Source organism: Neophocaena asiaeorientalis, unplaced genomic scaffold (assembly GCF_003031525.2).
Source record: "Neophocaena asiaeorientalis asiaeorientalis breed wild unplaced genomic scaffold, Neophocaena_asiaeorientalis_V1.1 scaffold45, whole genome shotgun sequence".
Lineage (NCBI taxonomy): Eukaryota > Metazoa > Chordata > Mammalia > Artiodactyla > Phocoenidae > Neophocaena > Neophocaena asiaeorientalis.
In genome coordinates, this window is record NW_020174642.1 from 5940879 (window position 1) to 5965651 (window position 24773).

General features: G+C 39.4%; 1 protein-coding gene across 8 annotated transcripts in view; it reads left to right on the top strand.

Annotated features, from left to right (window-relative positions):
* DYRK1A (dual specificity tyrosine phosphorylation regulated kinase 1A) overlaps positions 1-21361 on the top strand; it is a 144888-nt gene extending 123527 nt beyond the window's left edge. For all 8 annotated transcript variants that reach the window (XM_024758150.1, XM_024758151.1, XM_024758153.1 and 5 more), the window contains 5 exons: positions 199-345; positions 2142-2282; positions 10531-10837; positions 11319-11443; positions 18101-21361. In XM_024758150.1, the coding sequence (XP_024613918.1) occupies positions 199-345; positions 2142-2282; positions 10531-10837; positions 11319-11443; positions 18101-18721 (1341 nt within the window). In that variant the 3' untranslated portion in view covers positions 18722-21361. The remainder of the gene's footprint in view (positions 1-198; positions 346-2141; positions 2283-10530; positions 10838-11318; positions 11444-18100) is intronic.
* Positions 21362-24773: the final 3412 nt, after the last annotated feature.

A 24773-nucleotide genomic window follows, 5' to 3' on the forward strand; every position in this document is an offset into this window, starting at 1 on the left:
ATAGTCAGATTTACCACTCCCTTGAAACGTTTAGTTCTTTAAACGGTATTCATAATCTAATGTTGAAATCAGTAAATGGAACTCTAATAACCCAGTTATTTTTTGCTGTTAATATTAGACTTGTGTTCTTAATTCATTGTTGACCACAGTTAAACAAAACTTGTTTTGGAATTAATACTATTTTGAAATATATTTCAGATATACCAATATATTCAGAGTCGCTTTTATCGGTCTCCAGAGGTGCTACTGGGAATGCCTTATGACCTTGCTATCGACATGTGGTCCCTTGGGTGTATTTTGGTTGAAATGCACACTGGAGAACCTCTGTTCAGTGGAGCCAATGAGGTATATGATGGATCGCTTTAAAAATTCTGTTTTTGTTTTCAGTCTCTGACAGTATAATCTGAAAGTTGTTTTTAGGAAAAGATGTCTATTTACCAACTTTAATCATTCAAGTGTTAGGTCAGTTTTGAACTTATTTTATCCATTTAAATTTTTTTTTCAATTATGTAACGGTGAGTTTAGAATTGTGAGACGGGAAGCGAGATCTTTCAATCTGCCAGTGGAGGAGAGCAGTAAATTAGATTAGAAAATGTTAAGTATTTTGGTATAAATTTTACAGATTTTAAGTATAAGAACAGAAAAAGATGATAATGAAGAAATGAGGACCACCCTAAAAACAGTGTAAACGTGACTGTAAATTTTGAGAGTATGATTTGAAATTAAAGTGAATGATGACTAGTAGGGTTGATGAATATTTGATCTGAATAATTCAGGGTAAATTAGGACTATAGAATTTCAGAGCGAGTCCACAGGTGTTTATTCTGTGTTCTTAGAAGATTTTTGAAGGTCAGAGGCAGTGCCTGGGAGGAGGGAGGGCAAGGGAGAGGGAGGCCAAGCTCTCTTACAGTCAGGAATGGGCTTTCATTGGTTTTAAAACTATTTGCTTGTGGGATCCTGTTGTGTTTTGTTTTTTAAAGAAAAGTTAACCATTGCAGATCGTGATCAGTCCATTCATTTATACGTGAGAAAAGAAAGATTAATGAAATTTCATGACTTGAACTGGGTTATACAACTGTCAATAAATAGTGCCAGAAACGTGTCCCTTCCTCCTTCCTTTTAATTCACTTCACTCTAGCCAGTGAGCTACTCTTTGGCAGAGCTGCCATAAGTGTGTCTTTAGTTTTCTTTTAATAATAAATAATATAAAGGTAATAGTACCTTCTTCATGGGCTTAAACAATATTAGGAGCATCTGAAACTTCAGTGGCTTCCATCTCACTCATAGTGAAAGCCAGAGTCCTTTTGAGTAGCTTGAAGATCCCTTACTCCCTCTGCCTCCTGTTCTCTCTCCACCTCTCCCTGCTGTCCTGCCCAGGAACCGCAGGCTTGTACCAGGGCCCTTACGTTCATTCTTTGCTCAGTGCCTGGAGTGCTCTTGCTCCTGCCCTTGCGGCCTTCATGTTTTTGCTCTCACGTCACCTTCTCGGGGAAGCCTTTCGTGACACCCTATTTTAAGTTGCAGTGCCCTTCTCACTCTCCATCCCCTTTTAATTTTCTCCATGGTTCTTAGTGGTCACCTGGTATGTATTTGCTTATTATGTATTTGCTTCTTGGTGATCTCCTCCTCTACAACACAAACTTTGGGGCAGGGATTTTTGTTTTGTTTATTGCTGTGTTCTAGTGGGCATGGTTTCCAGCATACAGTAGACTCTCAGTATTTGAGTGAATTAAACTGCACTTAAAAAAAATACTTTTATTGGGTCCACACTTTTAAGCCTTTGGGTTTTTTTTTCTCTGTGTGTGATTATTTAACTAAAATTCTCCCAAAACTTAAACTTTAAAACTCCCTCCAGTCATTTCCTTACTCTCCATTGTATCCATGACCACCTGCCATCCCATGGAGGTACGTGTTTGCTTCATTGTGTGCCCTCCCCTCTGTGGAGTGTGGGGCTCAAGGAGGGCAGGGACTTTATCTCTTTTGTTCATTATTCTATGCTTACTGCCCCGAGGAGTGCCCAGCACACAGGAGATGCTCGATTTATTTATTTCTAATTTATGAATGAATGAATGGATGGATGAACACAGATAGGGTGTCCTACAGTAGAAATTACAGGTGTTTTGTTTTTATTTTTAATACAGGTAGATCAGATGAATAAAATAGTGGAAGTTCTGGGTATTCCACCTGCTCATATTCTTGACCAAGCACCAAAAGCAAGAAAGTTCTTTGAGAAGTTGCCAGATGGCACTTGGAACTTAAAGAAGACCAAAGATGGAAAACGGGTAAAATAGGGAAATAATTTTTTTGAGCCTATGTTATTTCTTTTACTGAGCTGTCTTTATATAGAGCATTTTGTATTTACTTGAAATCAGTGTTGCTGAAGTCAGTTATTAACAGTAGTTCCATTGATAACTTAGGTATATATTTTCTTCATAAGTTGCTTATAGAGTTTGACCTGAACTATCTGTATGGACCAGTGTTTGCTTAGTGCTCTTTAAGGCTTCATTTTGAAACTGTATGTCTGCCTTTTGAGGTAGCTGATCAAATCACCATGCCTTGTTTCCACAGTAGAATTAGTAAGTTTGACCTTTGTTTCTCATAGTTTGAGTACGTAGTGAAGTCACACAGTTAACAATACTGCAGCTGTGAACAGTGGAAGTCATAATTGCAGTAAATGGCTTTTTTTTTTTAAGTTCAGATGAGAGAAAAGGATTCTTGACTTAAGCAGTTTGTGACAAGAATATGAACTGACTAAATGGTCCTTTGATAGATTTCAGATTCCTAGCTTGGGTAACAGGAGTTTCACATCTCCAAAATCTTTAAAATTTAAGTGAGGTTTTTAAACACGTTAGGTACGTTTTAGTAATTTTCTTTTATCTGAGAACTTTTTTCAGAGACCTAAACTGTGTCAGTTTATTAATAGAGTAAATGATAACAGTTTTGCATCTTGATTTCCATCTTTTATATATCTGAAAATAATCATATGTTTTGTAATCTAGCTTGTTTCTAGTATAAGATGAAAATAATCTATAAATCTGTGATTGTATGTGATACATATACCAGACACCTTGTGATTGTAGTTTTTGCATTTTCAACACTTAGATTTTATTTTTGCTCCACTTTTTATTTTGCCCTTGCGTTTTAGCGATGCTGCCACCAGGTGTCATTTCCAGTGAACTGAAGATGACGCTTATGTGCTGTAATTCACCTTCAGCTATGGAGTCTTAACTATTAATATCAAATGGGTTTTCTTTTTAAGAATATTAAAAAAAATAATATATATAAAACTATCTTTCACAACTGATTTGTAACTTACTGCATTTTGCCTTATTCTCTGAAGTTCCAGGCATTGTAATATCTGGCAGCTAAATTATGCCTACTCCCCATAAGGAAGGGATGGAAAATACCAAGCAGACATCCTGAATCCTTTTGCCTTTGTCCACATAGCTTTATCAGTCATGGCCCCTTTTCCCATTGAACCAAAACACAGCCTAGGAGTCCTTAGCTTCTGCAGCATTCAAGGTTGCTCCTACCAGTTGATTTTCATTAGCATGGAGGATGTGAAGCCTTCTTTATGTTTTTATCTCTCTGCAGTACAGGCTACCACTTCTTTTTCCACTTTGAAGTTTTTTTTTTCTTCTTCTGCTGCTGTTTTTTTTCCTTTTTCTAAATGAAACATTCATCTCATTCCATTTCCCTAATCTCTGCCTTATAAAACCACAGTTAAGTCACAATGAGTTGTAACCTATCATTTCTCCAAAATTCAGGTATAATTATTTTAAATTGTTTAGGGGGGACATTTCAGAAAAGAGTAGTTAAATCTTTTCCTTTAAAATTGAAAGTGAGTATCTTGACCCACATTTAATACATATTAATTAACCATAGATTATTTGAGGTTTTCTTTAGCTGCAATTAAGCAGCTGACTTAAGAAACTTTATTTTTTAAAGTGTAAATTACTTCTCTTTGAATAGAAATAAATTTTCAGCAACAAAAAAATCAAATCCATAACCAAATGGTTACATTGTAACAATGCACTAGGGATTTTAACCATAAGTATAAACAGGTGTGCATGCACTATCATTGGGTATATTTGTTTGCTTTATTTCCTTAGTGATTTTATTTTTAATTTCTCATTTTATGTTTCAAGGGCCCATTTTAGCTTCCTAGTAACGAAATCCATACCTACTATCTATTTTTTTCCTTTGGTGGGGAAGGGGGATGAAGAATTAAGAGTATAAATGATACTGTTTTGTTGAAGTATAATTTATATACAGTAAGATGAGTATTTCAAGTGTCCTTTTTAACTTTTAAATACAACAGTATATATCCACTACCTAAAACAAGGCATAGAGTAAGTACTTCCACCACCTCTTATATCCTTTTCTCTCATCTCACCCTCAGTTTCTGATTTCTGTCATCATAGGTTAGTTTTGACTATTCATAGGAAAAATTCATGTAAATGGGATCTGTATAGTATTTGTTACTTTGTTTCTTTCACTTAACAGACATTGTTTTTGGAGATTCATCCATATTGTGTCTCAGAAGTTACTCCCTCTTATTGCTTCATAGTATTTCATTGAATGGAAATACTGTATTTATATTTACCTGTCAGTGGATGTTTGGGTTGTTTCCAGTTTAGGACTATTATGAATAAGGCTACTGGGAACATTCTTGTATCAACTTTTGTACACTTAAATTTTCATTTCTCTGGGTTCACTACTTAGAAGTAGAATTACCAGATTATAGGGTGTGTGTGTGTTTACCTTCATAAGAAAAGAGCAAACAGTTTCCCACAGTTTTATCATTTTGCATCCCCACAGGTATGAGAGTTGCAGTTGCATGACATCCTCACCATTTGATGTGGTTGGTCTTCTTGATTTTAGCCATTCTAGTGGGTATATATAGTGGTTTTCATTTGCATTTCCCCATGACTGATGATAGTGACCACCTTTTCATGTGCTCATTAGCCATTCATGTATCTTCTTTTTTTGTGATAATCTTTCCAGTCTTTTGCCTGTTTGTTATTGGGATGTTTAATTGTTGAGCTGTAGGAGTTCCTTTTTTTTAACATGTAATGGATATAAGTCCTTTGTCACATGTATGTCAGTATTCTCAGACTGCAGCTCGCCTATTTCTTTTCTTAGTAGTAGTTTTTAATGAGCAGGAAATTTAATCTTTTTTTTAATGAATAGTGTTTTTTGTATTCTAAGAAATCTTTACCTTCCTCAAGTTTATGAAGATACTCTCCTTTAAAAGTTTTTTTTAAATTGAAGTATATGTAGTTGATTTACAATGTTGTATTAGTTTCAGATGTACAGCATAGTAATTCAGTTATACATACATATATATATTCTTTTTCAGATTCTTTTCCCTTCTAGGTTATTGCAAAATATCTAGTATGTCCCTGTTGGTTATCTGTTTTATATATACTAGTGTGTATATGTTAATCCCAAACTCCTAATTTATCCCTCCCATCCCTTTCCCCTTTGGTAACCATAAATTTGTTTTCTATGTCTGTAGGTCTGTTTCTGTTCTGAAAGTAAGTTCATTTGCATCTTTCTTTTCTTTTCCTTTTTTTTTTTAGATTCCACATATAAGTGATCTATTTTTCTTTGTTTGGCTTATTTCACTTAGTATGATGATCTCTAGGTCCATCCATGTTGCTGCAGATGGCATTATTTCATTCTTTTCTATGGCTGAGTAATATTTCGCTATATATATACACATACACCCCACGTCTTCTTTATCCACTCATCTGTCGGTGGACATTTAGGTTGCTTCCATGTCTTGGCTATTGTATTGGGTTGGCCAACAAGTTCGGGTTTTTCTGCAAGATGTTATGGGAAAACGCGAACGAACTTTTTGGCCAACCCAATAAATAGTCCTGCAGTGAACATCGGGGTGCTTGTATCTTTCCGAATTAGTTTTCTCTGGATATATGTCCAGGAGTCAGATTGCAGGATCATATGGTAACTCTATTTTTAGTTTTTAAGGAACCTCCGTACTGTTCTCCATAGTGGTTGTACCGATTTACATTCCCACCAACAGTGCAGGAGGGTTCCCTTTTCACCACACCCTCTCCAGCATTTATTATTTATAGACTTTTCCATAATGGCCATTCTGACTGGTGTGAGGTGATACCTCATTGTAGTTTTGATTTGCGTTTCTCTAATAATCAGCGATGTTGAGCATCTTTTCATGGGCCTGTTGGCCTTATCTTTCTTGGAGAATCTTTACATCCTTACTTTGTGTCTGTCTGTGTATATTTGTTTTATCAATAACTGAGAGGAGTGTTCATTTTTAGTGATGATACTGGATTTGTCTTCATCTCCTTTAGTTGCTTTATGTTTTTTGAAGCTCTCTTAATAGGTATACCTATTTAGTATTTTTAGGACTTGGTGATAAATTCAGTCTTTCATTACCATGAAATATTCCTCTTTATCTCTAATAATATTTTTGTCTTTGAGTCTACTTTGTCTAATATTACGCTAGCTATACCAGCTTTTTAATTCTTAACATTTTTATAGTGGTTTTTTTACCCTTTTACTGTAGTAAACCTGTTCATACTTTTGTATGTGAAATATGATTTCTGTATACAAAATGTAGTTGAGTCATCCTTTTTAATCTAGTCAAATAGTATCTTCCTTTCACAATGAATATTTAACCTATTTAATTATTCAGGGGTTTGAGTTTTAGACTTTTGTCTTATTTGTATTCTATTTGTTTTATCTGTTCTTTGTTCCCTGTTCCTTCTTTACTGCCTTCTTTTGAGTTGAGTACTTTTTGGTATTTTATTTCACCTTTTCTTAAGTGACTGTTTAGCTGTTCTTCTGTGTGTAATTTTTAGTGTTGCTTTTACTATATGCATCTTTAACTTACCAGTTGAACTTAACAAAATGTTGTATCACTTTATAAACCGTGTGATAACCACGTGCTTTTATCTAAGTCCTTCTGTCTCTTGTCATCATATATCACTTACACATATGTTATAACCCTCACAACACATTGACTACTTAAATTAAAAATGATTTTTAAAAGAGATTTAAAAGTACATAAAAAATAAAGAAAATAAAAAGTTCTTTTTGGGAATTCCCTGGTGGTCCAGTGGTTAGGACTTGGAACTTTCACTACTGCGGCCCCGAGTTCAGTCCCTGGTTGGGGAACTAAGATCCTGCAAGCCCAAAAGAAAAAAAAAGTTCTTTTCTTTTTACCCATAGAATTTTTCATTTCTTTTTGCAGTTCCTGACTTCAATCTTGTATTATGTTCCTTCAGCTTGAAGAACTTCCTTTAACTTTTTATTTTATAGTGAATAACTTCTGCTGATGAATTCTCTCAGCAGTTGTTTATCTGAAAATATCTTTATTCACCTTCATTTTTGGGAAGATATTTTCCATGGATATGGAAATTTACAAATTGATATAGAATTTTAGGTTTACGTAAACCTAAACAAATTTAGTTGTTTAAATATATTAATGACATTGTTTTCTGTATTACATTGTTTCTGAAGAAAAGTCAGTGGTTTTTCTAAGCATTGTTTATGAAATATTTCTCTGTCTTCCCCCTGGCTGATTTTGATGCTTTTTTTTTTATTATTATAACTTAAGATGTTTTTATTTGATTCTCACAATAAGAAGATGATGATAGATAGTAATAATAGATATTCTCAGTTCCATTTTTACACATCAAAAAACTGAGGTTCAAGAGTGTTAATTAAATTCTTTGGTGACCACAGCAAGGAATGGTAGGGCTAGAAAGCAAGCTCAGGTCTTCTCAAGCTGTGCTTAGCACGCTCTCACGCTGAGAAAGGAACTTGGGGATATAACGAAGAGGGAAAATGCCTTTAGCACAGGGATCTTCTGTGGAAGAGAAGAGTAAAGAAGCAAGCAATTTGGGTAACACGCTCAAACATGACATATAAAAGCTGGTATGAATTTTGTAGATCTTTTCGTTCAACCTCTTTTTTTTTTGCTTTTTTTAATGTTTGATTTTTCAGCAGTTTGACTATTAGGTTCTTACGTATAGTTTTCCTTGTATTTATTCTCCATGGAGTTTGCTGAGTTTGTTAGATCTGTGGATTAATCTCTTACATCAATTTTTGAAAGTGCTCAGACATCATCCTTTCAAATATTTGTTCTGCTTCACTCTCTCTTCTCCTGCTAATTATTCAATTAAATATATGTTATAGTGCTTACTATTAGAGGTCTCTGGTTTATTCATTTTGTTTTCTTTTTGTGTGTTAGTTTAGATAATTTCTTTGCTCTGTCTTTCTAGTTCACTGATTGCGTTTCTTCTCTTGAGCTCAGTCTGCTGTTAAAACCATTAAATGGATTCTCTTCATTTCTTTTAGTTCTAGTGTTTTCACTTAATTTATCTTTTTAAAAAAAAAATACTTTTGGGCGTCCCTGGTGGCGCAGTGGTTGAGAGTCTGCCTGCTGATGCAGGGGACACGGGTTCGTGCCCCGGTCCGGGAAGATCCCACGTGCTGTGGAGCGGCTGGGCCCTGAGCCATGGCCACTGAGCCTGTGCGTCCGGAGCCTGTGCTCCGCAACGGGAGAGGCCACAACAGTGAGAGGCCTGCATACTGCAAAAAAAAAAAAGAAAAAAAACTAGTTTTAAATAACACCCCCCCAGTCTATCCACACGTTACCTAACTTTTGAACTAAATTCTTTTTATCATAGTTATTTTTAAAAAATTAATTAATTTATTTTGGCTGCGTTGGGTCTTTGTTGCTGCGTGCAGGCTTTCTCTGGTCGTGGCAAGCAGGAGCTACTCCTTGTCGTGGTGTGCGGGTTTCTCGTTGCAGTGGCTTCTCTTGTTGCAGAGCACAGGCTCTAGGCACACGGGCTTCAGCAGCTGTGGCACATGGGCTCAGTAGTTGTGGCTCATGGGCTCTAGAGCGCAGGCTCAGTAGTTGTGGCGCACGGGCTTAGTTGCTCCGCGGCATGTGGGATCTTCCTGGACCAGGGCTCGAACCCATGTCCCCTGCGTTGGCAGGCAGTTTCTTAACCACTGCGCTACCAGGGAAGCCCCATAGTTATTTTAAAATACCTGTCTGTCAGTTTCAACATTTGGATCATTTATATATGTGAGTTTTCTACTATTTTTTTCACTTGATTATGGACCCTTTTTGTTTGTTTGTTTCATGTGTCTATAATTTTTTATATGTATGTTGGACTTGCTGTATTTAAGAACAGTTGAGATGGAAGTAAATCTTATTTCCCTTTAGAAAGAGGCATGCTGCTTACTCTGTCAGGCTACTGGTGTGATGAGACTGAGTCAGTTTCATTTGTAGTTTAGCTGAATCTGGGCTGTGTTTTGTTTGTTTGCTTGACTTAGATTCTATTCTCCACTGTCTTCATAGGTTTTAAGCGGTGTTTGGAAACTGCAGAGATCTTTTATGCATTGTTGCCCAGCCAGCAACCCGCTGCTAACTCTTGGTGCCTCGGGGTGATCTGTGTCCATAATGCTGCTCTGGACCCAGCTCTGCAGCGCCCTGGGGGACCTTCCCTGGGTCGTCTGCTTGTCCCGTCCTGTGGCCCAGCCACACGTGGCTGTTAGAAGTTGTTTGGGAGTTGGGCTGGACTCTTCTTAGTCACATTTGTGGTATTTGCTCCTTCTCCCACCATAAGTCTCTTCTTTCCTAGGAAAGACTCTTCATTTTCTAGAATTTAGTTAATCTGGTTTCTTTAGTCCTCAGCTCTCTGATAGGTTTTTAAAAAGCAGTGATTTTGTTGTGTGCCTGCCTGGCTTGTTCTTGATTTTAGAGTAAGAGCGATGGTCTCTTGCGAATTTCTACATTGTACCTAGAAGCAAAAATCCAGTGATACTATTCTGAATAAATTCAGTATTCATAGGGATTTTAAAGGTTATACTGTTATCTGTTAAAATGAGTTCCCAGAAAATCTCAGCACATGTTGAGGCAATTTATTATTAGACATATTTTCTATCAATAAAATGAGGCATAAATAATTTACTTCTGATTCTTTTATCTGCATATGAGCAGGTAGGGTTAGACCCATGATTCTTTATTAGGAGTGATCTTTAAAGCTTTAATGAGCCACTGTTACTGAGTAAGTGCCCCTGAGTTCACAGGTGTATTGGGCAGAAAAGAGGTTCACAACCACTGGTTGGCACACTTCCTTTGTAAAGGACCCCATAGTAAAGGTTTCGGCTTTGTGGGCTTCTGTTGAGTATTCTTACTTGGTTTTTTTTTTTTTTTACGACCTTTAAAAATATGAAAACCATTCATAGTGGAGGCTATATAAAAATAGGCTCTGAGCCAGGCCATAGTTTGCTGATCTCTGGGCTAGATGATCTTTATAGTCATTTCTGGTCTCAAAATTGAATTTCTCCTAAGTACAGTGTGTTCGGAATAGTATGTGTGAAAATATAGAGGCTCTAACTATAAAGCATTCTTTTTAATAAAGGCCTCAACATTATCATACATGTAAGCATATTTGACATTATGTAGGCTTTTACATATTCCATCAGATTTAGAGAAAGCCTTTTTATCTTTTTTCTCTTTAGGAGTATAAACCACCAGGAACCCGCAAACTTCATAATATTCTCGGAGTAGAAACAGGAGGACCTGGTGGGCGTCGTGCTGGGGAATCGGGTCATACAGTAGCTGACTACTTGAAGTTCAAAGACCTCATTTTAAGGATGCTTGATTATGACCCCAAAACTCGAATTCAACCTTACTATGCCCTGCAGCACAGTTTTTTCAAGAAAACAGCTGATGAAGGTACAAATACAAGTAATAGTGTATCCACGAGTCCTGCCATGGAGCAGTCACAGTCTTCGGGCACCACCTCCAGTACATCTTCAAGCTCAGGTCTGTTCTTTTGATATTATATTAGGCTTTGAAATGTTTCCTCTTTTCTTTACAAAGTGGGGGTTATTTTAAAGTTTTTTAAAGTTTGTTAATGGGTGGGAGGAATTATTTTTCCCGAACCTGTTCTTTGTGGCTAGTAAAAAAATTCACCTCCCCCAAAGCTCTAATACTTAATTATGCGTATAATAAATTCTGCTTGGAAACAATACTCCTTATTAGCCAAATTTTAAAATTGTTTTTAAGATGGAAATACTTGGTTCACATGCTTGAGTTTTCCCCTGACTTAACCAAACTTGGTCATATTTTAGTTCAGGGGTTGATGTGAAAGAACACAGAGAATTGGAAGCCTTCCTGGTATACTTCAGGTTAATACAGATTGTTTTGGTGACTCACTTCCCGTTTTAATGTTATAGTTTTAGGGTATATACTTGAACAAAATTAACTTTACACTCACAAGCTGTACCGTGTTGTGATGCTTCAGGTGGATCATCGGGGACGAGCAACAGTGGGAGAGCCAGGTCGGACCCAACGCACCAGCATCGGCACAGCGGCGGGCACTTCACAGCTGCTGTCCAGGCCATGGACTGTGAGACACACAGTCCCCAGGTGAGCGGTCACACAGCCCTTCATTCACGCCCTCCACTGTGCCCAGGCGTACCAGTGTTGGATGCCAAGTGGTTTTAGAATGATAACGTCATTTACTCTAAAAGGTTCATAGCTTCCTTGGTTGTAAGGAATTCTAACTTACACATCCTTGCAACATTTTCCCTCCGTGTTTAGAGATAGCTCCCGTTTATTGAGTGCATACCAGCAGCTGCTCCAGGTGTTTATCTTGTTTACTCCGGCAGCATTTTGAGCCTTGCCCTGTTTGGATTTTCATTTTACTTTGGGAACTGTGACTTCAAGGTTTAGGGAACTTTCCGAGGTGCGTGATCTTAATTACTGCACTCCGCTGCCTCTTGTGATCTGCTGTCACTGATAGTCCTAGATTCTGAATCAGATTGTGGTTTGATTTTCACCTCCATTTTTTGTTTTGAAGGTGTTTTGTTAAAGAGGATCTAATTAAGGGGTGAAGCAGATGATGGTAGTCAGAATATTTATTAAATACTCTTTGTAAAACAATAAGTAAATTCATACTGAGTACTGCATTATGATGTTTACAGTGAGAGGCAAGGATATCATCTAATGAGAAATAAAATGGACATTGATGAATATCACTGCCCATTCTTGGGACTGGGGCAGCTGAGTGCTGGTGGAGAAAGGCAAACCTGTAGATGCATTATTACCCCTGTTAATTCGTAGTCACCAGCATCTACTTGGGCAAGCTTGCATGTTTCTCAGGTCATCGCATCGTGCTCCCATTCTCTTTAATAAATGCTTCACCCTCTCCTACTCTTGCTAGAAACCTTTGCCTCCCCTTCTCTGCTCTCCCTCACTCCTCACTGTGTAAGGAACAGTCCTCAGAAAGGAGCGCCTCACTGCGTGTCACCAGCCACCTCGCCCCACCGCCATGTGTGCTTGTCCCCTTTCTCCCGCCCCTTGTCAGCAGGGGCAGCAGCTCCTGCCTGGGGTCAGCCACCTCGGGCCCTGCCCCTCTCCTCCCACCTGCACAGGACTTGGCCCTGCTCAGCCACTGGCCCCTGTGTCCTCTGCTCGCCTTCTTCCCGTCAGCACCTGATCATCCCCAGCTCTCCCCCATCTGAAGCAGAACCTTTCCCTGGCCCTTGTCTTCCTCGCCCCACATTTCTGCTACTATTACTTCACCCTTTAAGAAGTCTTCAGCTGCTCCAGTTGGGCTGCTTCCCAACTCAGGAAACTGTTCCTGTGGAGTCACAGTGGTCATTACTGAGGAGCCCGGCAGACACTCAGTCACTTGTCTCTCTCTCGTCCTCACTCACGTTGACACAGCCCTGGCCTCTCTGTGCCTTTTTTTTTTGCAGTACGCGGGCCTCTCACTGTTGTGGCCTCTCCCGTTGCGGAGCTCAGGCTCCGGACGCGCAGGCTCAGCGGCCATGGCTTATGGGCCCCGCCGCTCCACGGCATGTGGGATTTTCCCGGACCGGGGCACAAACCCCGTGCCCCTTGCATCAGCTGGCAGACTCTCCACCACTGCACCACCAGGGAAGCCCCTCTCCATGCTTTTTGTAGCACTCTCCTCTGCCTTCCCGGACAGGATGGCCCTCATCCCAGCCCACCCCCTTCCTTCACTGTCTCCTTTTCGGATTCTCTGCTCCCCCTCGGCCATGTAAACGTGGGTGGTCTGTGTCCTGTCTCTCACCTTAAACACTTCCTAGTGACCTCACCTGCTCTTACCAATGACTGCAGCTACCATCTCGATGTCGGTCACTTTACGTCTTTATTTCTGATCTAGACTTCACTCCTGAGCCCCACACCTTTATTTCTAATCATTGACTATAAATACCGTTTTGGAAGTCCCTACAGCATAACACTACAGACGCATCCTATAAACTGATGTCATCATTTTCTCCTCCGCCAAAGCTCATCTCCTTTTATCTGTATCAATACAAGTGGCCCTGAATTTACCCATTTGCTCAGATCGTACACCTGGCACCTGGGGAGTTCATTCTTGACTCCTCTCTCCCTCACCCCCCACCTTGAATCCAATGGTAAATAGTATGGATTCTGAATATCCTACATATGTGTCTGTTCTCTCTACTTCACCCCCTTGGTACAATCATCTCTAGCTTATCTTGCTATAAAGATTATTCCAACTGGACTTCCAGCGTCCAGTTTCATTCACCAGTTCGCCTCTGTTCTCTTCTCTGCAGCCTAGTGAATGTTCAGTAGAGCAGTCTGATCCAGCTCTTTCCCCTGCTTTCAACCAGTTTCTGGCTTTCTCTTGTACTTAAAAAAAAAATTGCGACTTCTTACACAGGATTCAGTGATTTCTGTCATCTGGCTCCTACCCAGGCATCCTTCCTCCTCTTCATTCATCCTGGTCTTCCTGGAATTTTTTTTTTTTTTTTTTTTTCATTTTTCAGACTTTATACCATGTTCCCTTTCACATTTCTCACATTGACCGTGCTCAGCCTGGAATAAGCTTTTCCTCTGTCTTTTCTTTGGTGACTACTATATATCCTTCAGGTCTCAAATATCACGGCCAGAGGCTTTCCCTAATTCTTTAGAACGACCTTCCTTCTTCCATCCCTTTCTCCCAGTTTCTAAATTAATGTTATTAGTTTTATGTAGTCTTTCTGCGATGTTCTATACATATGCAAGCAAATACAAATGTATATCCTTCACCTAACCTTTGTACACAAATGGTAGCGTACCGTGCACACTGTTTCACATCTTGTTTTTTTTATTTTAACATGTTTTACATATATTTTTATTTATTTATTCATTTATTTATTTTTGCTGTACGCGGGCCTCTCACTGTTGTGGCCTCTCCATTGCGGAGCACAGGCTCTGGACGCGCAGGCTCAGTGGCCACGGCTCACGGGCCCAGCCGCTCTGCGGCATGTGGGATCTTCCCGGACTGGGGCACGAACCCGTGTCCCCTGCATCGGCAGGCGGACTCTCAGCCACTGCGCCACCAGGGAAGCCCTACATATATTTTAAAATATATATTATGGAGCTCTTTCTGTATCATATAGGGGAGCTTTTTCATTCTTTTTGTTGTGTTTTTAACAGTCACACAGTATTCCGTTGTTTAGATATTCCAAGTCATTGCAGTAGTTCCCTATTAATGGACATTTAGCTTATTTCCAATCTTTTTCACTACTGCAAATAATGCTGTAATAAATAACCCTACATATAAATCATCCACACACATGCAGTTTATATGTGATATGAGTTCCTGGATGTGAAATTGCTGGGTCAGAGAGTAACGTGGTTTGTCATTTTGATAGCTGTTGCCAGATTGCTCTCCATATAGTTTTACCAGTTTAGCCTCCCACTAACAGAGTTTGGAGAAGCAGTCAGTGTGATCACCTTTGGATCAGTCCGAACTGAAAAGCCCGGCATTGGACAGAGTATAGTTACATTTCACTTACTTCTTCTTCCCATGAATTTAAGTAGCTTCATAGTTTAAGAACCATTAATATTTTCTGAGAACTTTCTGCCTATTTTTCTACTGCATTATTTTCAATAGTTTTTCTTGAATTTTGATTCTGAGACCACCTTAGGTGAGTGGTCTTAATGATCTGTGCTAGCCACTGGTGATAAAGACACAGGCTTTGCCGTGACACAGAAAATAAATAAAACGAATCAAATGAATAGAAATTTCAAGTACTGTTAACTGTTAAAAAGAAAATAAGACAGGATAATGTAATAGAGAGTAGTGATTTGTTGGGTGGGAGGTATTAATTCAGATAGGCCGAACTGATAACAGGTAGACCCCCCAAAATATGGTAGCTGAAAGAATGTGAAGTTTCTTTTTTATGTAATAGTCCAGAGTGGGTATTCAGGTTAGTGGCGTTGGCTCTCTCCCACATCCTGGGTTCCTACCATCTTATGACTGCCCCATCCCCAAGGGCCTAGTTGTCTGCTGCATCTGGCAGACAGAAGGACTTGGGATGTATTTTGTGGGCCAGATCTGGCTGTAACATAGGAACCTTCATTCATATTCCATTGACTAAAACAGTCATATGGCCATGTCTAAGTACAGGGGAGGCTGGGGAGTAAGCATAGTGCAGCCTTATGCTCAGGAAGAAGAGTATGTTTTTTGAGGACAGTTTGGAACCTCTGCCACAGAAATTGGGGGAGCATTAGCCAGAGTGGTGAGGGAAGACTCTGGAACTGAAATGATGAGAAAGAATCATCCAAGCAGAAATTAGAAATCAGAGCATTCTAGGCAGAAGGGAACAGTAAGTACAAACACCCTGAGGCTTCTGAAAGATGTTGACTAGGTAGAGGAATAGAAGGAAGATCCTGTGTAGTAGGAACTTAGGCAGCAAGAGGAAGGATGGCTAGAGGAAAAGGTTGGAGAAATGAGCATTGGCCAGATTGTTTATGGATTTTGGATTATTTTCTTTATCTATTCATCCATCGGTGGGCACTTACTTGGGTTGTTTCCATATTTTGGCTATTGTAAATAATGCTGAAGTGAATGAACATGGGGGTACATGATATCTTTTCAAGATACTGTTGTTGTTTTCTTCATATAAATACCCAGAAGTGGAATTGCAGGATCATATGGTAGTTCTGTTTTTAATTTTTTGAAGAACCTCCTCCATACTGTTTTCCATAGTGGCTGCACTAATTTATATTCCCACCAAGCAGTGCATGAGGGTTCCCTTTTTTCCACATCCTCACCAACACTTGCTATTTGTTGTCTTTTTGATAATAGCCATTCTCATGGGTGTGAAGTGATATCTCGTTGTGGTTTTGATTTGAATTTCCCTGATGGTTCATGATGTTGAGCTTCTTTTCCTGTACCTATTGGCCATCTGTATGTCTTCTTTGGAAACATGTCTAGTCAGATCTTCTGCCCATTTTTCAATCAGATTGTTTGGATTTTTGCTGTTGAGTTTTATCAATTCTTTATATATTTTGTATATTAGCCTGTTATCAGATAATGTGATTGACAAATATTTTCTCCCATTCAGTAAGTTGCCTTTTCATTTTGTTGATGGTTTCCTTTACTGGGCAGTAGCTTTTTAGTATGTTGTCATCCCATTTATTTATTTTTGCTTTTGTTGCTTTTGCTTTGGTGTCAGATTCAAAAAATTATCACCAAGACCTATGTCAAGGAGCTTGTTACTGCCTATGTTTTCTTCTAGGAGTTTTATGGTTTCAGGTCTTGCATTCAAGTCTTTAATCCATTTTGAGTTAATTTTTGTGTTTGGTGTAAGATAGTGTGGTTGAGTTTCATTCTTTGGTATGTGGCTGTCTAGTTTTCCCAACACCATTTATTGAAGAGACTGTCCTTTCTCCATTGTATATTCTTCGTTCCTTTGTCATAAATTAATTGACCATATATGCGTAGATTTATTTCTGGGCTCTCTCTTCCATTCCATTGATCTATGTGCCTTTTTTTATGTCAGTACCGTACTGTTTTAATTGCTATAGCTTTGTAGTATAGTTAGATACCAGGGAGCATGATGCCTCCATCTTTGTTCTTCTTTCTCAAGATTGCTTTTGCTATTTGGGTTTCTTTGTGGATTACAAATTTTAGGATTATTCTTTTTTTTTTTTTTTTTTTTAAATGATGTTGGAATTTTGTGGGGGATTGCATTGAATCTGTAGATTGCTTTGGGTAGTTGGGACATTTTAACAACATTGATTCTTACACTCTTCCAGTCTGTGAGCATGGACTATCTTTCCATTTATTTGTGTCTTCTTCTTCCAGACCTTCTTCTTCTACAGGTCCTTTACTTCCTTGGTTAAAGTTATTTCTTGATATTTTATTCTTTTTGATACAGTTGTACATGGGATTGTTTTCTTTTTCTGTTTCATTATTAGTGTATAGAAATGCAGTCGATTTTTGTGTATTGATTTTATATCCTGCAACCTTATTGAGTTCATTTATTAGTTCTAACAGTTTTCTTACGGAGTCTTTAGGGTTTTCCATATAATGTAATGTTACGTCATCTGCAGGTAGTGACCATTTTACTTCTTTATTTCCAATGTGAATGACTTTTCTTTTTCTTGCCTAATTTGGATTTGTGTTTTAAAAAAACTGTTCTTGCTACTCTTTGGAGAATGGTTTGGAAAAAGGCAAAGATGGAAGATGGGAGTTGATTTAGGAGGCTGTTACATTAGTGTAGGCAAGAGATGATAGTGACCTAGGATAGAGCAGTCTTGGTGGAGATGGAGAAAAGAGGCCAGATTTGGGTTCTATTTTGGAGGTAGCTTTAGTAGTACTTGCTGATGGTTGGATGGAGGAATGGTTGAGCAGCTAGATGGGTACTAGTGGTTCTATTAAAACAGGAAAGATTGGAGAGAGGAGGAGCTTTAGGGGGAAAGTAAAGAATGCCTTTTGGACCTGTCAGAAATATTTGCTATCTGGCCCTTTCCAGAAGTTGTTTGCTGACCCCTGGCATAAACAGTGCTCCCAAGGAAAGAAAGTGGCGAGTAAAATATATGAGTATGGGTGTAACTTGCTAAAAATTGAAGCTTTCATAATAAAATATTTTTCACTCTTGAACACATTTGGAAGTTTGTGTTATAGAACTGTCTAACACATTAAAGTTTCAAAACCCTCTCTCTAACTAATGTAAATGCTAGTGTTGTAGCTTTTTATCGAAGATTAAAGCTTGGAAATGGTACTCTTAATCGTTTTAAAATCTGTTCTTACAGGTGCGTCAGCAATTTCCTGCTCCCATTGGTTGGTCAGGCACTGAAGCTCCTACACAAGTCACTGTTGAAACTCATCCTGTTCAAGAAACGACCTTTCATGTAGCCCCTCAACAGAATGCATTGCATCATCACCATGGAAACAGTTCCCATCACCATCACCACCACCACCATCACCACCACCACCATGGACAACAAGCCTTGGGCAACCGGACCAGGCCAAGGGTCTACAATTCTCCAACAAATAGCTCCTCTACCCAGGATTCTATGGAGGTTGGCCATAGTCACCACTCCATGACATCCCTGTCTTCCTCAACTACTTCTTCCTCTACATCTTCCTCCTCTACTGGTAATCAAGGCAATCAGGCCTACCAGAATCGCCCAGTGGCTGCTAATACCTTGGACTTTGGACAGAATGGAGCTATGGACGTTAATTTAACCGTCTACTCCAATCCCCGCCAAGAGACTGGCATAGCTGGACATCCAACATACCAATTTTCTGCTAATACAGGTCCTGCACATTACATGACTGAAGGACATCTGACAATGAGGCAAGGGGCTGATAGAGAAGAGTCCCCCATGACAGGAGTTTGTGTGCAACAGAGTCCTGTAGCTAGCTCGTGACTAAATTGAAACTTGAGTTTGTTTCTTGTGTGTTTTTATAGAAGTGGTGTTTTTTTCCAAAAAACAAAGTGCAAAGCTGCTTGAATCAGAAGGAGATTAACACACTGAACCGCTACAAGAGGGCAAAGCTGACTTTTTTTTTTTTTTAACTTGAAAGATTGCAAAGGGACAGTGAAGTTTTTAAAAGAGCCATGTCCAAACCCATCTTCACGGATAGCTCAGAGGTGTCCTCTTTTTGCCTCCCCCATTTTAACTCGCCACATCCCAGTCATAGTGGGGTTTTTGTCTTTCTATTCCACAGAAGTTGTTGTTCAGATGTTGGTCTTAATCATTTGCCAACTAATTTTAAAATAAAAGGCACTGCACATAATTTGCATTTTAAAGGGCCCCATGAGGGTGTTTTTCCTTCCATTTTTGTTTTTCCTTTTTTCCTTCCCGTTTTTGTTTTGTTTTCATTTTGTTTAGGGTGGGGGGTGGGATATTTGGGGTTTCAAGTCCTCTAAACACACTTGGGCACGGAAATGCAGTACTGTAAGGAAGAGGGACCTCCAGCTCACACAAACATCACCTTCAGCTGTATGGAAGGGACGGTTGTATTGGAGTTTGTAAGGCACAGTAAGCATGCTAAGTGGCGGGATCAGAACTCTCCTGTCTGAACCTACTGAGGAGCAAAGCAGCAATTGCCTGGGATCCTGTGGGTCTCCCGTTGTTGAGGCCACAGTGAGCTAGTAATGGAACGTGACTGGTCTCCTAACCAAGGTGCACTGAGAAGCAATCAACGGGTCAGTTGTGGCCAGTCCTGGGGAGGTCTGAGTGGTGGTCTTTGGGATAACCTTTGGCCTTATGGATTTGGACTCGAAGTTAGAAGAGCCTACCATTTCAGATGCAATCACTTTTGGACATGCTTTTGCAGACAGTCCTTAATGCTGAAAACACAGAGAATGGGTAATTCAAGAGGCCTTTCTTTTAAAATAGACTTTTGTGACCCACTAATTGTAAGGTATTGCAAGGTCACTTTGCGTGTGTCATAAAGTTGACTTCCTTATTGGTTGAAGGTCACAGAAGTAGTGGTTTGCTTTGATGGAAATAGCTACAGCTGTGTCCCTTCCTGCTTTTTACTTTTTCTTTTGCTTTTTCTCGGCACGTGGTATCTCCACCATTTCTTCTGCACAAAGATGTCTTCTGTTCATCCTGAACATTTTTAAAAAAATGCAGAATTTTATGTGACTGCTTTTTTGCCTCACAATTATGCTGTGAATTTTACAAAAATTTATTTTCTTTTTTGATAATTTATTGTACCAAAGCTGTTTTTATAGCACATAGATGTCTGTAACCAATAATGTAGCAGTTCTGCACTTTGACACAAGGTGTAACTAGACCATTTTTAAATGTCAGTTGAAAATTATGGCTGTACTATTGCTTAAACAAAACTGGAACTGTTGTTGAATCCATAGCCAATACATTTACAGCAATCTGTGTACTGAACATAATAGATTGACATCTAACTCAAGATTACAACAGCTGTTACATCCTAAATGTGTTCAGGCTTCTGAAGGTAAAGGGACACTGGATCCAGAAGCTGTGGAACCAGCAGTTGATTCTTGTATTCCTGATTAACCTACTTGTAAACTTGAAAGCAAGACCTTGATTGCACCAACAGGTCCAAACTATGAGCACGAGTAAAGCAAAACTTGCATGCATGACCCGGAAGGGAACAGGCTGGTGTCTAACAGGTGCCTAGTTTTGAGATTGCGCTGCCTTAATGTAACACAGTCTGGCAGTTGCTAAATTTGTGTTCCCATTTTAAATTGACCGATTCTATGGTGTTAAACTTTTGAGCGGTTGAGTTGGGAGAATGAAGATTAAGGAATTTACCTGTCCGGAATCAAAGAAGCCTAGAAAAGAAGCAGTAATCTACCTCTGCCGATAACCCTGTTCAAAACAACTCAGCAGAAACACCACATTACTTTTTATGGGTCAATTCCATGTGGCTGACTAGATCAATTTTTTCTGAACAAGAGCAGGTTTTTATATGTAATCAGTGACAAAAGAAAAAAGGCTTAAAACTATGTGAATGGAAACTTGGGAATATCAGTTTTTATAAACCACAAAAATTTTTTTTGTTGTTAATCAGGAAATCCGTATTTATTTTGTAATTAAATGTCAAGCCTGTGGATGGATTTTTGAACTCGGTAGTTCATAAAGTTTACAGTGAATAAAAGGACATCATCTTGAGTCTAGCAATATCAAAAGGAATTCAGTAGTTACTGCTGTTTAGGAATATAAGGTGAAGATACATGGGTCAGGTCATTTTCTGTGCTGGTTGCCACATCTTAGCAAGCACCAAAAACCGAAAGCAGTTTTTAAACCGCTATTTACATAAAGGAAGTCATAAAATCCAATGCTTCTGCATACTGTGTTATGTTACAGTCCAGTTTTGTGTGCTTTACTACACGGTTTGGTTACAGGACTTCTGTGCATTGTAAACATAAACAGCATGGAAAAGGTTAAATACCTGTGTGCAGATTGTAAGATCCGGTCCGGACTTGCTGTGTGTATTGTAACGTTAAATGAACAAGAACCCCCCTTTGTATTATAGTCATGCGGTCTTATGTATGATAAACAGTTGAATAATTTGTCCTCAGACTCTTTACTATGCTTTTTTAAAATTAATTTAAGAAAAATGTAAACATAGTCGAAATCTTTCTATGCAATTAACCTGGTCCAGGTAACGAATGGTCTGGTAGGTATACTGACTGTAAGTTTAGTCAGACGTGTAGAAAGGAAAACAGTAGTTGCATCAACGTAGGCTTCAGAAATCTTGGAAAGTAAACATTGGAGGTTTAACAGACCATTTTGATTTTTTAAAATTGTTTCTTTACTTGATATTCACAGTTTCTCTTTGATTCAAAGTGCTCATAGGCCGTAATGTTTAGGATGGATGTGAGAGTTAGATGATTTTCTCTAGGATTTGACCTGCTTGGAAGCAAGAGGAAATACAAATAATATTGTTCTTCTTTCCCCAGATCCTTGATGGGGGCCTATCAGGGACTTTATACAAGAAAGTCTAGAATTCCTGCCACAGTGAATTAATCCTAACCTGAAGTCTCCTGTTTTTTATAAGTTAGCCTGCATAAGTATACATTAAGGTGGCTTTCAGAAGGCAAAAAACTTACTGTAAATTTAAATGTGATTTTGTAAAATTCAGATTGTCTACATAAAGTGCACTTACCACCTGTATGAAAGAAACTTCCTTTAGTGTTTTTCTTAGGGTAATGAGCATTTTATAGGTAAGTGGCACATTTTGTATATCAGAATCAGTATCCAAAAAACTTAGGCTTATTTTTATTTAATGAATATTAGAACTGTTGATACATGTGAAAAATCATTAAGGCTACAATAATTATATAAGGCCCACAAGATGACTACTCTGTTTGCTACTGTATCGTCTTTCCCAGCTCCTATGTTGTTAAAGTTATTGTTGTAATAAGTCTTATAATAAGGCAATACAAAGATGAGATAGTAAATGCTAAATTTCTTCTAGATTATCTCCCCAGTTTCCTTTTGGCCTGCCTTTACTCTGTTAGCTCTCAGAATACAAGTTCAGTACTCATTTTTATATCCATTTTTGTAGTGGTGACCAAAGCTAACAGATCAGACGGTTCATTCCAGATACAGAACTTGGTCTTAGTGCCATATATGAAAAAAAGGTTTGAAATTTTAAGATTAGGGTTAGGAGAAAAACCGATCGGTATACTGAGTCTATTCAGATTTCTTAGAATCCTTGGGATTGCTCGACATTGGGAAGCCTTTGGTGTCAGGAAGTGCAGAGTAGAAGGTCTCATTTTCTTAACCATGGATCTCTTTCCCTAGACTTGTTTCCTAGGGTGAAAACATACATCAAGTAATTTTTAGTACTAAGAAGAAAACCCTAAGAACATAGCTTATCGTATTCTTCATCATCCCTCATAATGCATAGCAGTAACCTGTCTCCCCGTCCCCTAAGAACCATCTTGTGGGTATCACCTGGGCTTTCACACTCTAGTATTAATTCCTACATATCCCTGTGTTTAAAGCTCTCGTTATTTTTTTGTGGAAGACTCATTTAGGATGGTTAAGTGGTCTTGTCGGTTTGTGCGTTTTTCCTTCTCTTTGGCATTATGTACAGCCAAGGTCTCTGGTTTCAGCTGCTCACAGGAAAACATGATAAAAGAGCTAAGGTGTTCTTGCATCGTAATTTTTGGGGATACCATTCACCTTAACACAGAGAGGGCCCGAGGTATTTGTCATCAGTTTTCTTACCTTAGATCTTCAAAGACGAAAGTATTTCTCCAACTAAAACACAATGATTTAAATGTGTACCAGATAACTAGGTAGAGCCCCACAGGTTTCAGTATCAGCTTCTTTACATGAAAACACGGGGTTTATTTATTTATTTATTTATTTATTTATGTTTTGCAGTACGCGGGCCTCTCAGTGTTGTGGCCTCTCCCGTTGCGGAGCACAGGCTCCGGATGTGCAGGCTCAGAGGCCGTGGCTCACGGGCCCACCCGCTCCACGGCATGTGAGATCTTCCCGGACTGGGGCATGAACCCGTGTCCCCTGCATCGGCAGGCGGACTCTCAACCACTGCGCCACCAGGGAAGCCCAAAACACAGGGTTTTTGTTTTTTTACATAATTTCACACCTTGAGGGTATGACCTTTTATTAAAGAGAGCGGTGGGAATGACTTAAGTTTCAGGCTTGGCATGTCATGAATTCCCTGCCACCTGCAGCAGGACTTGGGGACGCTGCTTCAGAGCAGCGAGGAGGGAAGATGGAGCTCCAGTTCGCTTCCTTGTGCCTTAACTGGATGTCAGTGTCCAGTCTCAGCTGGGTTCTGAAGGAACAGAGGTACTGCGGTAGGAATCTTGTTGGCTGGTAAAACGCAGTTTAAATGTGCGGCAGGAAAAATGGGTGACAAAGCTCCTGGTGAAGGATGGAGGAGGTGGGCCGTAAGTGAGCGTACACCCGTTCCGGGTGAAGGTGGTGCCCTTGGGTGTTGCAGGCTCGGGTGTGGTCAACCGTGTGCTCTCAGATCTAGAAAGATACTTGAGGACTTTTCAGGTTGCAACATGTAGAAAGGCCATGTAGGAATTATATTCATTTGTCTGTTTTAAAGACCACAGTTTATTTAAGATACTTCTGTAAAATTTTATTTTATTCTTGTAAATTTTACTCCCAATATTTCCTCATTAATCACTATAGTTGCCTCAGGTCTTTAGCTGAAGCTGCAGTCAAAGGGGGAGGATTCCGAGCCAAAGGTAAGATAGAGGGGCAGGCCCTGGATGTGTGGCGGTTCTTCCTCAGGCAGGGCCATTGCCACCAGCCGAGTAGCTGGGCCCAGGGCTGGGGCCCAGGGAGGTCTGTCAAGGAGCAGCTTTGCCAGGAGAGTGTTGAATTGGTTAAAATAGAGCCCAGGGTGGTGAGTTTGTGAGTCACCCTTGACTCACTGTTGCATAGGAATGCAATAGCAGGCTGGGTGAGGATGGGGCTTGTCAACTCCCTGGACACTAAGATGACTCCTGATGGTGTCAAAGGATTATTTATGTTTTTAAAGGTCTAAAGCACGATATAGTGAAATAGTGACCCTAAGGAGAAAGTCTTCACGTACATCGCAAGCCCCCGTCTGTTGAAGAGGTGACGTGACACACGGGATCCTGAGCTGGGTGAAGTAGTTGACTTCAGGCGCTGCTCCATTAATTGCCCAGCAAATCCGTAAGCAAGATCTAGGGAAAAGAAACGGTGTGTTTGGTGAACCCTAGGTGATCTTACCAAACCGTTAAATCAGTGCTCATCAATTTAAAACGAGCTTTCAACTCTGCCACACGTCTGCCTCACCCGTAGGATTTTATAAAATCACAGATGTGCTCATCACCCTCCCAGAATTTTTGATTCAGAGAGTTGGGAGTGGGGCCTGGGTCTCTGCTTTTTAAGTGGCTTTACCGGTGACTGTGCCCTTGCATAGGATGACTTGGAGGGCCCAGAGATTGGCTTGGCTAACCGGACAGGA